Below are 16,587 nucleotides of genomic sequence, written 5' to 3'. Positions count from 1 at the left end.
GATAGTGGAGGGCTCGATCCTAACAGAATTTATAGCAAAAATTTACAGTGTGATGTAACTGAAATTATACATTTAAAAATTGATAGTCTGTGAAGCCTTTCATCTGTTAGAATACAGTGATAGTTTCACTACTTTCATGTGTAAATCACAAAACTTTTTTTAAAAAGGTTGTATTCTCGGGTTAGCTGTTAACAATGGTGATAGCTAGACAATATGTTGAAGGTGTTGGCCCCCTGTGTTCTCTGTCTGTGTCATGATGTTTAGATTGATTCTAATCTAAAAAGTGAGATAAGAGTTTTACATGAATGCATGCAGTTTTTGAGCAAAGTACAATGTAACCCTGAAAGGAGAAATTCACCGCACAAAATATATGTGGTGCGTGTGGGTCTTTGTCTGTCTGTGTGTGTGTCTGGCTGGGGTGAGGGCTGAGAGTGTGAGAAAGTGTGTGTGTGTGTAGTGAGTGCAGATTGTCTTAAGTCTGTGAGGGGTGCATGTGGGAGTGTGTGTCTGTAAGGGTGTGTGCGCGCATCTGTGTATATGTGTGTGTAGGAATGCCTGTGTGTGTGTGTAGGAGTATCTGTCTGTGTGTGTGTGTGTGTGTAGTCCAATGGTGGTCACCTGTAATGTGACATGAACCCAAGGTCCCGGTTGAGGCCCTCCCTATGGGTACCGACCTTAGCTATCAGCCTCTGCTCGGCCACATTTCTCTGCTGCCTGTCCCGAAGTCCACCTTGGAGGATGGTAGAACATAGAACATAGAACAATACAGCACAGAACAGGCCCTTCGGCCCACGATGTTGTGCCGAACTTCTATCCTAGATTAAGCACCTATCCGTGTACCTATCCAAATGCCACTTAAAGGTCGCCAATGATTCTGACTCTACCACTCCCACGGGCAGCGCATTCCATGCCCCCACCACTCTCTGGGTAAAGAACCCACCCCTGACATCTCCCCTATACCTTCCACCCTTCACCTTAAATTTATGTCCCCTTGTAACACTCTGTTGTACCCAGGGAAAAAGTTTCTGACTGTCTACTCTATCTATTCCTCTGATCATCTTATAACCCTCTATCAAGTCACCCCTCATCCTTCGCCGTTCCAACAAGAAAAGACCGAGAACTCTCAACCTATCCTCGTACGACCTACTCTCCATTCCGGGCAACATCCTGGTAAATCTTCTCTGCACCCTCTCCAAAGCTTCCACATCTTTCCTAAAGTGAGGCAACCAGAACTGCACACAGTACTCCAACTGTGGCCTAACCAAAGTCCTGTACAGCTGCAACATCACTTCACGACTCTTGAATTCAATCCCTCTGCTAATGAACGATAATACTCCATAGGCCTTCTTACAAACTCTATCCACCTGAGTGGCAACCTTCAAAGATCTATGTACATAGACCCCAAGATCCCTCTGTTCCTCCACCTGACTAAGAACCCTACCATTAACCCTGTATTCCGCATTCTTATTTGTTCTTCCAAAATGGACAACCTCACACTTGGCAGGGTTGAACTCCATCTGCCACTCCTCAGCCCAGCTCTGCATCATATCTAAGTCCATCTGCAGCCGACAACAGCCCTCCTCACTGTCCACAACTCCACCTATCTTTGTATCATCTGCAAATTTACTGACCCACCCTTCGACTCCCTCATCTAAGTCATTAATAAATAAAAATTACAAATGGTCACCCGAAGGTCCGAGGCTGAATGTCCTGGACCACTGAAGTGTTCCCCAACTGGGAGGGAACCCTTCTGTCTGTTGATTGTTGTGCGGTGCCCATTCATCCATTGTCGTAGCCTTTGCTCGGTTTCCCCAATGTACCATGCCTCTGGGCATCCTTGCCTGCAACGTATAAGATAGACAATGTTGGCTGAGTCACATGAGTACCTGCCATGTACAAGGTGGGAGATGTCCCCACGTGTAATGGTGGTATCCATGCCCACACTCTGACATGTCTTGCAGCGTCTACTGTGACAGGGTTGTATGGAGTTGTCCTGAGAGCCGGGCAACTTGTTACGAACAGCGATCTGTTTGAGGTTTGCCAGTTGTTTAAAGGCAATTAGTGGAGGTGTGGGGAAGGTCTTGGTGAGGTGCTCATCCTCATTGGTAATGTGTTGCAGGTCACGAAGAACATGGCGTAATTTTTCAGCTCCTGGGAAATACTGAACAACGAAGGTTACCCTGTCGGTTGCAGCATGTGTCTGTCTCCTGAGGAGGTCATTACGGTTCCTTGCTGTGGCACGTCGGAACTGGCGGTCGATGAGTTGAGCATCGTACCCCGTTCTTGTGAGGACATCCTTGAGTACTTCCAGGTGTCCGTCACGTTCCTCCTCATCTGAGCAGATCCGGTGTACACGTAGGGCATGTCCATAGGAGATGGCTGTTTTAATATATTTTGGGTGGAAGCTGGTGAAGTGTAGCATTGTGAGGTTGTTTACGGTAGAGTGTGGTGCTGAGGTGTCCATCCTTGATAGAAACAGATAGTCGAGAGTAGTCCACGGTGAGTTTGATGGTGGGATGAAACTTATTTTTGTCACTGTGTAGTTTTATCAGTGACTCCTCGCCATGGGTCCAGAGGAAGAAAATATCGTCAATGTACCTGGTATACTTTGCTCAAAAACTGCATGAATTTATATAAAACTCCGTTATCTCACTTTTTAGATTAGATTCAATCTAAACATCATGTCTTAGACAGAGAACACAGGGGGCCAACACCTTCAACATATTATCTAGCTATCACCATTGTTAACAGCTAACCCGAGAATGCAACTTTAAAAAAACGGGTTTTGTGATTTACACATGAAAGAAGTGAAACTATCACTGTATTCTAACAGATGAAAGGCTTAACAGACAATCAATTTTTAAATATATAATTTCAGTTACATCACACTGTAAATTTTTGCTATAAATTCTGTTAGGATCGAGCCCTCCACTATCACCTGATGAAGGAGCATCACTCCGAAAGCTAGTGTGCTTCCAATTAAACCTGTTGGACTATAACCTGGTGTTGTGTGATTTTTAACTTTGTACACCCCAGTCCAACACCAGCATCTCCAAATCATTGGTGCAGTGGAGTTACCATTTTAATCAAGACGCACAAACCTGGATGAACAGGAATTTGTATCTCCTGTTTAACTCTCACTTCACATTCTTCACACACTTCACAAATTGAAGGTTTGTTTCATTCTGAATCTATGAGTGGTGTACAATGTTAAAAATCTCAAACACCAGATTATAGTCCAACAAGTTTATTTGGAAACACTAATTTTCAGACTGCTGCTCCTTCATCAGGTAGAAGTGGAGCAGGATCATAGAACACAGAATTTACAGTAAAAGATCAGTGTCATGCAACTGAAACGACATATTGAACAAACCTAGACTGCTGTTAAGCCTTAATCTTCTGTGTCTTTCTCTGAAGATCTTTTGCTCATAACTGTAAGGAATTAAGCAACAATATTTGAGAGGCTTTTTTTATTCATTCATGAGATATTGGTGTCGCAGGCTAGTCCTGCATTTATTGCTAGAGGGCACTTGAGAGCCAACCACATTGTGATTGGTCTCTGATCACATGCAGGCCAGACTAGATAAGAATGGCAGGTTTCCTTCCCTAAAGAACATTAGTGAAGTTCACAATTGATAATAAACACATGGTCGCTATTAGGTCAGCTTTTAATTTGCATTTTACCATCTGCCATTGTGGGGTTTGAATCATTGTCCCCAGATCACTAGCTGAAGCCCCCTGGATTGCTGACTTAATGACAATATCACTGGGTCACCACCTCCCTTGAGTCTTGGGCTTGATTTTTTTTGGTAAATCTATTTCAAAGAAAATAAAGTGGAGGGTAGTGAGTGAGTGGCATTTTTGTGACAATGCCTGTGGCTAATGAAGTTGTGCAGGATCAGTGTTGGGACTCTTGCTGGGTTTGTGGTATTTAAAAACAACTTAGATTTCATTGTAGGAGTGTTGACCAATATGTTTATGGTTGGTATGAAAACTGGTGGGTTCGTAAATAGTGAGGAGGATTACAGGAGGATTTAGGAGAATCGACGTTTCGGGCATAGGCCCTTCTTCAGCAATTTCCTGAAGAAGGGCTTATGCCCGGAATGTCGATTCTCCTGCCCCTCAGATGCTGCCTGGCCTGCTGTGTTTTTCCCACACCACATTTTTCAACTCTGGTACTCCAGCATCTGTGGTCCTCACTTTCTCCTACAGGAGGATTTAGTTAGGCTGGTCAATGGTAAATGGAATTCAGTTTGGATCAGTGAGAAGTGATGCACTTGGCCAAGTCAAGCAAGGCAAGGGAATAAATGAATGGGAAGACTCTGGGACAACACCAAGGGCCAGAAAGACCCTGGTGTGCATGCACACTGGTCTCTTAAAGTAGTAGAATAGGTAGATGGAGTGGGTAAGGAGCAGTATAGGCAACTTGCCTTCAAGAACTGAAGAACAGAATTTTAGAGCAAAGAGGTTATGCTGGTACTGGTTGGTTAGGCCACAGTTGAAATATTGTGTACAGTTCTGGAATCCACATTACAGGAACTTGTGTTTGCACTGAAGAGATTACAGAATAGATTTACAAGAGTGTTCATAAGGATATGTCCTGTCCCACCGGCAAGACAGACTCAGCAGAGGTGGCAGCACAGTAGTGTACAATCAGGAGGGAGTTGACCTCAACATTGACCCTGGACCGTATGATGTCTCAAGGTCAAAGAAACCACCTGCTGATTCCCATGTACTGTCCTCCCTCGGGCTGATGAATCAGCATTCCTTCCCGTTGTACAGCACTCTGAGAATGCACTGAGGATGGCAAGGGCAAAATATACTCTGTGTGGCATCCGTGTCCTTCACCAAATGTGGCTCAGCATCACGACTGATCGAGCTGGTCAGGTCCTAAAGGACTCAGCTGCTGGACTAAGTCTGCAGTAGGTGGTACAGGAACCAATAAGAGGGAAAAACACATTTCATCTCCGCCTTACCAGTCTGTCAGCTACAGATTAATCTTTCCATGACAGTATTGGTAAGAGTGACCAACACCACATTCCTTGTGGAGATGAAGTACTGCTTTTACACAAAGAATACCCTCCACCGAAAATATTGAAAATTGACCAGATATGTACTAAACACTGAAAGCAGGACAAATCTAATCCGGCCAGTTGCTGTCTCATCGGTCTACTCTCGATCAACAGTAAAATTATGGAAGGTATCATTTAATAGTGCTATCAAGCAGCACCTTTTCAGTGATACCCAGTTTGGGTTCCCCCAGGGTCCCTCAGCTCCTGAGCTCATTATAGCCTTCGTTTAACATGTTCAACAGAGATGGACCAAGATTGGCAGCCCTTGACCAGGTTTAGCATCAATGAGTATCCGGTGCAAACTCTCCACTAGTTGGAGTCATACCTGGCACATATGTAATTGTGGTTGTAGGAGGTCAGCCATCTTACCTCCAAACATCTCTGCAGGAGTTCCTCAGAGTACTGTCCTAGGCCCAATCACCTTCAGCTGCTTCATCAAGACCTTCCTTCCATCATAAGGTCGGAGTGGGGATGCTTGCTGATGATTGCGTAATGTTCAGCACCATTTGGGACTTCAGATACTAAAGTAGTCCGTGATCAAATGCAACAATATCTGGACATTATCCAGACTTAGGCTGACAAGTGGCAGGTGGTAATTGCGCCACACAAATGCCCAGGTGTTACGTCACTAGATCTCGAATAGTAGACAATATGAATGGGATATCTTTATCCCAATCATTCGGGTAATCCTGACAGTACACTCTCAACGTGGTCTTCAAGGTCTGATACCACCTTTCTAAATTGCCCTGGGATTCAGGATGGTATGGACTGAATTTAAAGTACTGTATACCTAAGCTGTCCATAACCACCTCAAACAGCCTAGCAGTAAAATTTGACCCTTAGTCTGACTGAGTCTGTCTGGATAGCCCACACGGTAGGAATAAAGCTACTAGCTTCTCTAATACCGTTTTGCCTTGATACCCCATTATGGAATTGTCTCCGGAAATCTGGTATACACATCTATTATGGGTGTAAAACAAGTACTGGTTCCCACTTTTAGTTCTCTGGAGGGGACCTACACAATCGATTATAACCCATGTGAAAGGTTTCTCAAATGTGGGAATTGGCAACAGAGGGGCTGGTTTTATTACCACCTGTGGTCTACCTACTATTTGGTATGTATGAAGTGTACAGCAAAAGTTAATCACATCCTTGTGCATTCCAGGCCAATAAAAATGTTTTTGTACCTTAGCCTGAGTCTTTCATACCCCTAGGTGACCTCCTACAGGTAGTTCATGTGCTACCTGTAACACTTCCTGTCTGTGTGCTACTGGCCACACAATCTGGTGCACTTTGGCCCGTTTCTCCTCTCCACGAACCTGCGGTGGTCCCCAGTTTCATTTTAGGATTCAGTCTTTCAGATGATAACCCTCCGGAATGTTCTCTGCTTCCTTTTCAAAGTACACATCCACACATATGTCTTTTATTATCTTGTCTTGCAAATCTCTTCACCTTTCAAGACTAAGCACTTCTATCTGACCCTCTGCCTGTTCAGGTTTTTCCTGCACCATTACATCAAACAGGGTATTTGCTAACTGAACCTCAACTTCTTCGCCTTCCTCTTTTCACTTTGTGCTATGATTTATGATGGTGGGATCTAGTTACTACATGGTCTGGGAAAATACCAGAATATTTCTGTTTTAATTCCTCAGTTTCTTCATCTTCCTTGGGCTTCTCCACAACAAAGGGTGTCATTCCCACCTTGGATCCTGCCAAATCATTCCCAAGAACAAACTAAATTCCTGGAACTGACACTGTCAATCACTTCCTGATGAAGGGCTCATGCCTGAAACGTCAATTTTTCTGCTCCTCGGATGCTGCCTGACCTGCTCTGCTTTTCTAGCATCACTCTAATCTTGACTTTGTCAATCACTCCCACTATTACTTCCCCAGTCTTGAGTTAGTGCTCCAACCTGATCTTATATTGGTGGAACGCTACATTTCTGTCCATCTATCCCATAAATTACCACACTCGCGGGTAACAGATTAGAAAGAGTGCATATTCACTCATCCTTTATTATCAGCGACTGGTTAGTTCCTGTACTCTCAAAATTATAACTTCTTGTCCTTCTTCCCCCTGCTCTTTCTGAGTAAACTTTACCCACAGGTCAATTCTTTGTAGAAATCAGGTACTAACTTAATACGCAGTCCCTGCCCGAGTTGTGGGCACTCTTCTGCAGCTCCTCAGCTCTTTTTGGCGTCTTCTTTACTACCTTCACTAATGCCACTGGCTTAACTTCTTTTGCCACATCTTTTCCCACAGCACCTTTCTTTAACAACCAGCACTGTGTCTTTACGTGTCCCACTCTGGCAGTGAAAACACCTTTTCCCAGTGCCCTTCTGAAACCATCAGCACTGTGATTTTCTGTGTCCCATTACAGTGAAAACACCTGAGGCCTTTCACCTCCTGTCCACCCTCTTGGCCTTCTTTAGCCTGTGGTAAAATCTTACCAGCATGCTCAACTCTTGGTTTAGTAGTATAGGATCTCCCCTTCTCCCAACTTCTATTCCTCACAGGGTGAAAATCTGGCTGAAAGCTTGTCTTACGCACCAGCATGTACCCATCTGCTAAGTCTGCTGTCCTTCTCACTTCCTGAACTTTCTCTTCCTCCATGTGAATTCTTACCATCTCTGGAGGTGAGGTTTTAAACTCCTCCAGTAGAATAATCTATCTTTTGAGCCTCTAATGTCCTATCTATTTTCAAAGCCCACAAATTGACTATGTTTAATTCTTAGTCTGACCTGGTTCCGTCTTTGTGTTTCTGAACCGTGGTCTATATGGTTCTGGTACTAATTCATAAGCACTTAAAATAGCCTGTTTAACCTCTTCATAATCTCATAATCTTGACCCCTCATCTGACAATGTGGCAAATATCTAACGAGCTCTGCCTACCAATTTAGTCTGAACTTGCATTATCCATAAATCCTCGGAACACTCCATCTGCCTAGCCAATTTTTCAAATGAAATAAAGAAAACTTCAACATCTTTCTCATCAAAATGAGGCGGAGTTTTGACATATATATAGATCAATACCTCCTCTTTTAATCTCCATTCTGTTAACTTGACTTTGTTGACTAAGGTGCAACTTCTCAAGCTCAAATTCTCTCTCTTTCTTCTTTCCCTCCCTTTTTCTTCTCTCTCTCTTCCTCTTTCTCTCTCCCTTTTCTCTCTGTCTTTGCTCAGCCAAGAACCTTCTCTCTCTTTTTTCCTCTCTGTCTTCTGTCTCTCTCTTTTTCTCTGTCCCTTTGTTTGCCTTCTAACTCCATTTTCCTCAATTGTAATAGGTTTTTATACCTCTACTGCACTTGTCTGTTTCTTTGACATACTTAAGTCTTTGAATAATTGGTTAAACCCAAATCTAACTTATTTGCTAATTCTAAAAGTTAGTATGGCCTTTTTCTTTCATTCTCAACCTTTTTTAACAAATTTGAGAATCATTTTCAAATCCCAGAACCTCCAGCAATTTTAAGAGTCATTTCTCTCACTTTTAATTTAGTCAACCACAAGTCACTGAAATTAAACAAATTGTCTCACCTACATTTTATTTAAAGATCTAGGACACAAACCTGCAAATGTTTAAATCTGGGATTTTTCTTACCCCCAAATTTATTCAAATCTGTCTGTCTGATTCTGTTCAGATCACAGACTTGAGCCCTGAACTGTTATGTCACGGGATAAACCTTCCTGCTTAATTTAAAACAAGCAACACAGAAAAGATTTATCCCGTGCAGTAATCTGTAAAGATCGCGTGACCAAGAACTATTTAAAGTAAAAACTAATAACTTTGTTTCCTAAAGTTTAACAGAGAATAATTAATGAACCACAATTTACAATTTCTTTCTTTAATCTATCTTTTAGCTTCTCTTCTATAAAAGTAGTCCGATAAAACTCCCAATTAAATTTTACAAACCAACACTTATCCCAAAACCAGATAGCTGTAGGTTCTTGTCTTCGGGTCTTCATGTGTCGTATTTCCTCCTTGTTCGGAATTTCTTCATCACAGGTTATTGATGGAGAAGGGACTTTTAAGAGAGATGTTCCAGCCTGCTTGAAACAACATGTTTGGCTTGGCAGTTCTCCCCTCAACTGTTCAATCTTTCCCAGCATTAGGTTCCAGAGCGTCGGAATGTGTCATTGGCTTTTAAGATTGTCAGTATACTCAATTCAAACTTGATTGGAGTTTAATGTGTTTCGGGTATAATTTAAGCTGATTTGGCTGAATTCAAATTTGTTTTGTCTCCAAGCAACAAACTGACAGTTGTTTGACCCAGTGTTACATCATTATCTTTTTGAGAATGCTTAGTGCTGTGTCTGATAGTTCTGCTTTTAACTCTTAAAGGTATACCCGCATCTTCATTATACAGGCAATAACCGTCTTCAATAAGAGACGATCAAATCACCATCCCTTGACACTTAATGGTGTTACCATCGCTGAATCTCCCACGATCAACATCCTGGGGGTTACCATTGAACAGAAGCTAAACTAGGTTCACCACATAAACGTAGAGGCTACAAAAGCAGGTCAGGAGCTAGGAATACAGTGACAAGTAACTCACCTGCTGATTACCCAAAGCCTGTCCACCACCTACAAGACACTAGTCAAGAATGTGATGGAATACTCCCCACTTGCCTGGACAGATACGGCTCCAACAACACTCGAAGCTTGACACCATCCAGGACAAAGCAGCCCACTTGATTGATGAGATATGAGGGGGAAACAAACTTTTTGCCCAGAGTATGATGAGAATCTGGAACACTCTGTCTGTAAGGGTGGTAGAGACGGGAAAACCTCATTATTTAAGAAGCATTCAGATGTGTCCTTGTGATGCCGAGGCTTGCAAGGCACTGGGCCAAGTGCTGGGAAATGGGATTACAATAGTTGAGTGGCTGTTTTCGACTGGCGCAGACTTAATGGAGCAAAGAGTCTTTTTCTGTGCTGTAAACCACTATAGTAGTAATTGCAAAATATTTGAATATTTAAATTTCTGATATTTTTCTTCTTGACAGGTGAACTCTGCAACCTCATAACACTGGATGTGGCTCACAATCAGCTTGAGCACCTTCCAAAAGAAATTGGCAATTGTACGCAAATCACAAACCTTGATCTACAACATAATGAGCTTCTTGATCTGCCTGAAAGTATAGGTAAGGGGGCAATCATTATCTACTATTGCTTAAATATTCTTCATACATTGCAGTATTTAATCTGTGCAAAAGGTTAATGTATATTAATCTGTTTATTTGCTTCTGTTTGGTTGTTAATTACTGGTATAGATTGATACTCTGAAATAATATGAAATTTCATTTCTACAAGTTCCCCTTGAAGTTATGAATTTATTTTTTAAAAACCTGTGCTAATTTTCATCATGTCCAAGGCTTTATAGTTTGTATGCAAAAGTGAATGTAATTTTAGAATTCAGTCCTAAATCCCTGGCAAATTCCTTGTCAGCCAGAGAATAAAAGTGGAATGCTATAATAAAATGAAGTTTTAGTTGCGGGAGATCTGAAGAAACTTAAAAATAGATTGCTGGAAAAACTCTTTGGAAATGTCTTCAGAAGCTTCATTTGGTTTGAAGTGTTAACTCTGTTTTCTGTCTGCCAATGCTGCTAGACCTGGTGCGTTTCTCCAGTAATGTTTGTTTTGCAGAGTCATACAGCATGGAAGTAGACCCTTCAGTGCAACTTGTCTGCACCAGCCACATGTCCTAAACTGATCTCGTCCTATTTGCCAATATTTGGCCCAAATCTCTCTCGACACTTCCTCTTTATGTACCCATTCAGATGCCTTTTAAATGTTGTAACTGTACTTGCCTCCACCACCACCTCTGGCAGCTCATTCCATTCAAGTGCCACCCTCTGCATGGAAAAGGTGCCCCTCAGGCCCATTTTAAATATTTTCCCCTCTCACCTTAAACCTGTGCCGATTAATTTTGGACTCCACTACCCTTTGAAAAATAACTTGGCGATTCACCCTATCCATATCTGTCATGATTTTATAAACCTATATAAGGTTACCCCTCAGCCATCAATTCCCTCAGCCTCTTCCCATAGCTCAAACCCTCCAATCCCTGAAACATCCGTGTGGGCGGCACGGTGGCACAGTGGTTAGCACTGCTGCCTCACAGCGCCAGAGACCTGGGTTCAATTCTCGCCTCAGGCGACTGACTGTGTGGAGTTTGCACGGTCTCCCCGTGTCGGCGTGGGTTTCCTCCGGTTTCCTTCCACAGTCCAAAGATGTGCAGGTCAGGTGAATTGGCCATGCTAAATTGCCCGTAGTGTTAGGTAAGGGGTAGATGTAGGGGTATGGGTGGGTTGCGCTTCGGCGGGGCGGTGTGGACTTGTTGGGCCGAAGGGCCTGTTTCCACACTGTAAGTAATCTAATCCTCTTTTTTTTTTCTGAACCCTTTCAAGTTTAACAACATTTTCCTTACAGCAGGGAGACCAAAATTGAATACAATATTCTAAAAGTGGCCTCAAAAGTATCCTATACGGCTGAAACACGACATCCCAACTCCTGTACTCCAATGCAGTGACCAATGAAGACAAGTGCGCCAAAAACCACCTTCAACACCCTTCTTTCAAGGAACTATGCACCTGCATCCTAGGTCTCTTTGTTTGGCAGAGTGGTGGACATTGTCTACAGACTTCAGCAAAGCATTCAACAAGTTCCACATGGTAGACTGGCTAGCAAGTTTGATCACATGAAGTTCATGATCACATGAACTCCCCAGGATCCAACCATTAACTGTAAAGTCTTGCCTCAATTTGCCGTACAAGAATGCAACATCTTGCATTTATCTAAACTCGACCTGCCACTCCTCAGCCCATTGGCCCATCTGATCAAGGTCCTATTGTACTCTGAGATAACTTTTGTCACTGTCCATTGCACCACCAAATTTGGTGTCATCTTCAAATTTGCTAACCATATCTCCTATATTCACATCTAAACCTTTTATGTCAGTGATGAAAAGCAGCAAACCCACTGGTCACAGGCCTCCAATCCGAAAAACAACCCTGTACCACCACACTCTGTCTCTTACCTTCAGACCAATTTTATATCCAATTGGTTAGCTCCCCTAGACTTCATGTGATCAAACTTGCTAGCCAGTCTACCATGTGGAACTTGTCGAATGCTTTGCTGAAGTCTGTAGACAATGTCCACCACTCTGCCTAAAACAACCTTCTTTGTCACCTCTTCAAAAAAAACTCAATCAAGTTAGTGAGACACTATTTCCCACGCACAAAGCCATGTTGACTATCCCTAATCAGTTCTTGCCTTGCCAAATGCATGTGAATCTTGTCCCTCTGAATACCCTCCACCAATTCACTGATGTCAGACTCACTGGTCTATGGTTCCCTGGCTTTTCCTTGCACCTTTCTTAAATAACGTGTTTAGGTTTATAATAAAATTGGAATTTGACTCTATCAGTCTGTTAACCCATGGCTGTAAATGTAAATTGGATAGAATCCCAAAACATTTCAAGAGAGTGACTAAAATATCTTGTAATCTGATGTGTTAAAACTGAATTGATTTATTCTATTTTGTAATTCAAAAGGCAAGAAATGACAATTTACTTAACCAACCACCATACTTCCAGCATTTTCTTGATTGTGATGAATAAATGAATGTTTAATCTGTTTTTGGCTTTACAAAAAGCCTTCAGGAAAACTATGGAAAGATTAATATATATATGTGTGTGTGTATCTCACCTGTTGCAAAATTAGATGATGGGCCACAAGGAACTGGAATGGCAGTTTTTCATCTCTCCCTTTTATCCTTTATACCTTTCCAGTTGCCCTTTGCACTCTGACATGTGGAAATATTAAGTCCTGTCCATATGTTGCTAAGTATCTACTGAATAGCATTTGTAGATTGTAGAAAATGAAGGGTGATTAGAATCTGTTGGTCACTGTACTTTTGTATTTACCAGACAAAGCTCTATGTTACTGCATAAAGCTTGACAGGTATTTAATGACATTGTAGAATAAGGCATTTACTAGTTAATTGACTCATTGCCAAAAGATTATAATGGCTCTTTCAAACTTCTGTCATTGTATAACTGATATTGAATTCAATCAGCATGTTTAGATTACTGAAGCAACACTAAATTATGGGGCTATCCAAACATAGCTATTGGTTTGAAAGAAGATCTTGTTTTATTTTGTGTCAACATAAGAACAAACCTATGTTTTTTAAGCTGCATGGAGATGTTCCACAAGTGGTTGTATTTATATTTGCAAGTGCTAAATATGAATTCATTATTAGAAACTTTCATATAATTGTAGTTTCAGCCTAAAGATTATAATTTTGATGGCCAAAGCTAGAGGACTGAAACCTCAAATTAAATTATAGCCATTAACTCTACAGTTATATCTCCATGATTTGTGAGTGCAATCTAACATTTAAAGTTTAAAACAAATGACAGCCTTTACTAACAAGTGGGCAGTATATTTTGGTTTATCAACTGCTTATTGTCCATGAGTTAATGTGCAAATACAGAATAAGACTTGCCACGAGATCTGATGGGTTTTTTTTCCCTCTTGAAGCCCAAATTAGTTGGCAATCTTAAGCACAAATACTTTTGGCACCAGGTTGTGGAATTATGTTGAGTTTAATTTTATACCATTCGTCATTTGTGTCCCTGATACAGTTGAAAGATATTTTCACAATTTCAAATTTAAGCATCTAAGAGATATACCTTTTGAATCCATGTGGCACCTGTTTTATCCGAAGGATAGAATTAACTATTTTCAAGGGTGACAGCTTATAGAGTCATAGAGATGTCCAGCATGGAAACAGACCCTTCGGTCCAACCTGTCCATGCCGACCAGATATCCCAACCCAATCTAGTCCCACCTGCCAGCACCAGGCCCATATCCCTCCAAACCCTTCCTATTCATATACCCATCCAAATGCCTCTTAAATGTTGCAATTGTACCAGCCTCCACCACATCCTCTGGCAGCACATTCCATACACGTACTACCCTCTGCGTGAAAAAGTTACCCCTTAGGTCTTTTTTATATCTTTCCCCTCTCACCCTAGACCTATGCCGTCTAGTTCTCAGAATGCTGCTCTTCTATTGAGTCAGGAAAGTCGTCTTTGCAGTCCTGCTGTAGATTTTTCTCTCTGTGCTAATCACTGATATCTGGATTTGCAGTAAAGTTGCCAAAGGACTACAGTGTAGCGCGTTTGTTAGAGAGGAATGGCTGGTGGTGAATTTAACCTGAGTGTCACCATGCCTTCGATAAGGGGTGCGGTTGAGTTAGGTGGGACCTTCATGGTGACTTCAGCTGGTGTGGGAATTGAACCAGTGCTGTTGGTGACACTCTGCATTGTAAACCAGTCTTCCAGCCAATTGAACGAACCAGCCTGTGCAGTTAATGAACACTAAGTGAGACAGAAGCTAATGATTTTACAGAAGATTTCTTGAAAGTGTTGCCGTGACAATGTATTGCATGTAGGAAAGCATTCTGTAAAATAAATCAGAAAAGTGTACTGCGCGGTTTGATGTGTTTTCATGATCTGAAGATTTGTTTAGCTCAAGTGGCAGAATTTAGAAGTATGGATTGTATGTATAGTTTTAAAGCTGCTTTGACTCGACAATAATTTATCATGCTGCGCTTGATGCGTGCAACGCAAGATAAAATGGATATAGTTAGTATCAGTCTTTTTTGATCTGCATTGAAAATTACCACAATAAGTTTGCCTGCTCACAGTAATGTTAAACTTTTAAATGTTAGTCTACTATCGTATTAATTCTTAGATACTGCATCAAGTTCATGATGCTACAGTACAGTAGATGATAGTTTGAAGCCAGTTGTACATTTATTGCATTTTTATGTTTGTAAATTCTGCAATGATAGAAAGCTCAAGCAAGTGATAATTCATTTAGTTCCATGTATACTTTAAGAAATTATTTCAGAAATTTATGATTTGTACATAGAAATATAATAACCTATAAGGTATTAAATTAATTAGATAAAATATAACTAGGGCATAGAACTTGTTATTAAACATATTACCAGGTTGGTAAATGTTAATTTGCTTTCTGATAATCTTCCTAATAGATCTGTCTTAAGAGTAATGTAGCTTAGTTTCACAATGTACCTAAATTATTTTGAGCAGCTTAAAGGATGCTTGTAATAATACAATTCTTGGTACCACACTATATGGATAACATTTGCATGTTGCTATGCTTGGTGAAAGTGAGGACTTGCAGATATTGGAGATCGGAGTCGAGTGTGTGGTTCTGGAAAAGCACAGCAGGTCAGGCAGCATCTCGGGACCAGGAGAATCGACATTTTGGGCTAGAGCCCTTCATCTAAAGGCTCATTTCTGACGAAGGACTTAATCCCGAAACGTCGATTCCCCTGCTCCTTGGATGGTGCTTGACCGGCTATTCTTTTCCAGCACCACACTCCTGATATTGGTTTGCTTGCCTTTATTGGTCAGTGCATTGAGTATAGCAGTAGGAAGGTCATGCCACAATCATTGAGGCTGTACAGGACATTGGTCAGGCCACTTTTGGAATACTGTGTACAATTCTGGTCTCCCTGCTATAGGAAAGATGTTGTGAAACTTAGAAGTTGGAGAATTTGAGTTATAGGGAGAGGCTGAATAGGCAGGGGCTATTTTCCCTGGAGCGTCGGAGGCTGAAGGGTGATCTTTACAGGTTTAAAAAATCATGAGGCATGGATAGGGTAAATAGACAAGGTCTTTTCCCCACTTGGGGGTGTCCAAAACTAGGGCATAGGTTTAAGTAAGAGGGAGAAGATTTAAAAGGGACCTAAGGGGCAATTTTGTAACGCAGAGGGTATAGCATGTATTGAATGAGCTGTTAGAGGAAGTGGTGGAGGCTAGTATCATTACAATATTTAAAAGACATCTGGATGGGTATATGAGTAGGAAAGGTTTAGAGGAATATGGGACAAATGCTGGCAAATGGGACGAGATTTATTTAGGATTTCTGGTCAGCATGGACAAGTTGAACTGAAGGGTCTGTTTCCGTGCTGTACATCTCTATGACTCTATTTGGCTTTACTTTAATTTCATTGTGTTTAATGGTTTTTAATCTTGTGTAGTGTGGTGCTGGTAAAGCACAGCAGGTGAGGCAGCATCTGAGGAGCAGGAAAATTGATGTTTCGGGCATAAGCCCTTCATCAGGAATCTTGTGTAGCAGAGATTTGCTGCAACGTTAAAAGGCTCGTCAATTAAAGTTGAAAATATGTTGCTGGAAAAGCGCAGCAGGTCAGACAGCATCGAAGGAGCAGGAGAATCGACATTTCGGGCATGAGCCCTTCTTCAGGAATCCTGAAGGCTCATGCCCGAAACGTCGATTCTCCTGCTCATTTGATGCTGGCTGACCTGCTGCGCTTTTCCAGCAACACATTTCCAGCTCTGATCTCCAGCATCTACAGTCCTCACTTTCTCCTCGTCAATTAAAGTACCAAGTCGAAACTGATTTTGTCTTGTGTGGTACATTATATGCTGAGCTCTGCAGCCTGTGGTTGAT

General features: G+C 41.7%; 1 protein-coding gene across 2 annotated transcripts in view; it reads left to right on the top strand.

The window, feature by feature from the left end:
• Window positions 1-16,587, top strand: part of shoc2 (SHOC2 leucine rich repeat scaffold protein) — a 140,969-nt gene that overhangs the window by 77,854 nt on the left and 46,528 nt on the right. For both annotated transcript variants that reach the window (XM_072557039.1, XM_072557040.1), the window contains one exon: window positions 10,081-10,218. In XM_072557039.1, the coding sequence (XP_072413140.1) occupies window positions 10,081-10,218 (138 nt within the window). The remainder of the gene's footprint in view (window positions 1-10,080; window positions 10,219-16,587) is intronic.

This window comes from Chiloscyllium punctatum, chromosome 38 (genome assembly GCF_047496795.1).
Source record: "Chiloscyllium punctatum isolate Juve2018m chromosome 38, sChiPun1.3, whole genome shotgun sequence".
In the NCBI taxonomy this organism is placed as follows: Eukaryota; Metazoa; Chordata; class Chondrichthyes; order Orectolobiformes; family Hemiscylliidae; genus Chiloscyllium; species Chiloscyllium punctatum.
The sequence above is the reverse complement of the archived record's forward strand: the minus strand, read 5'-3'. Positions and strand labels throughout refer to the sequence as shown.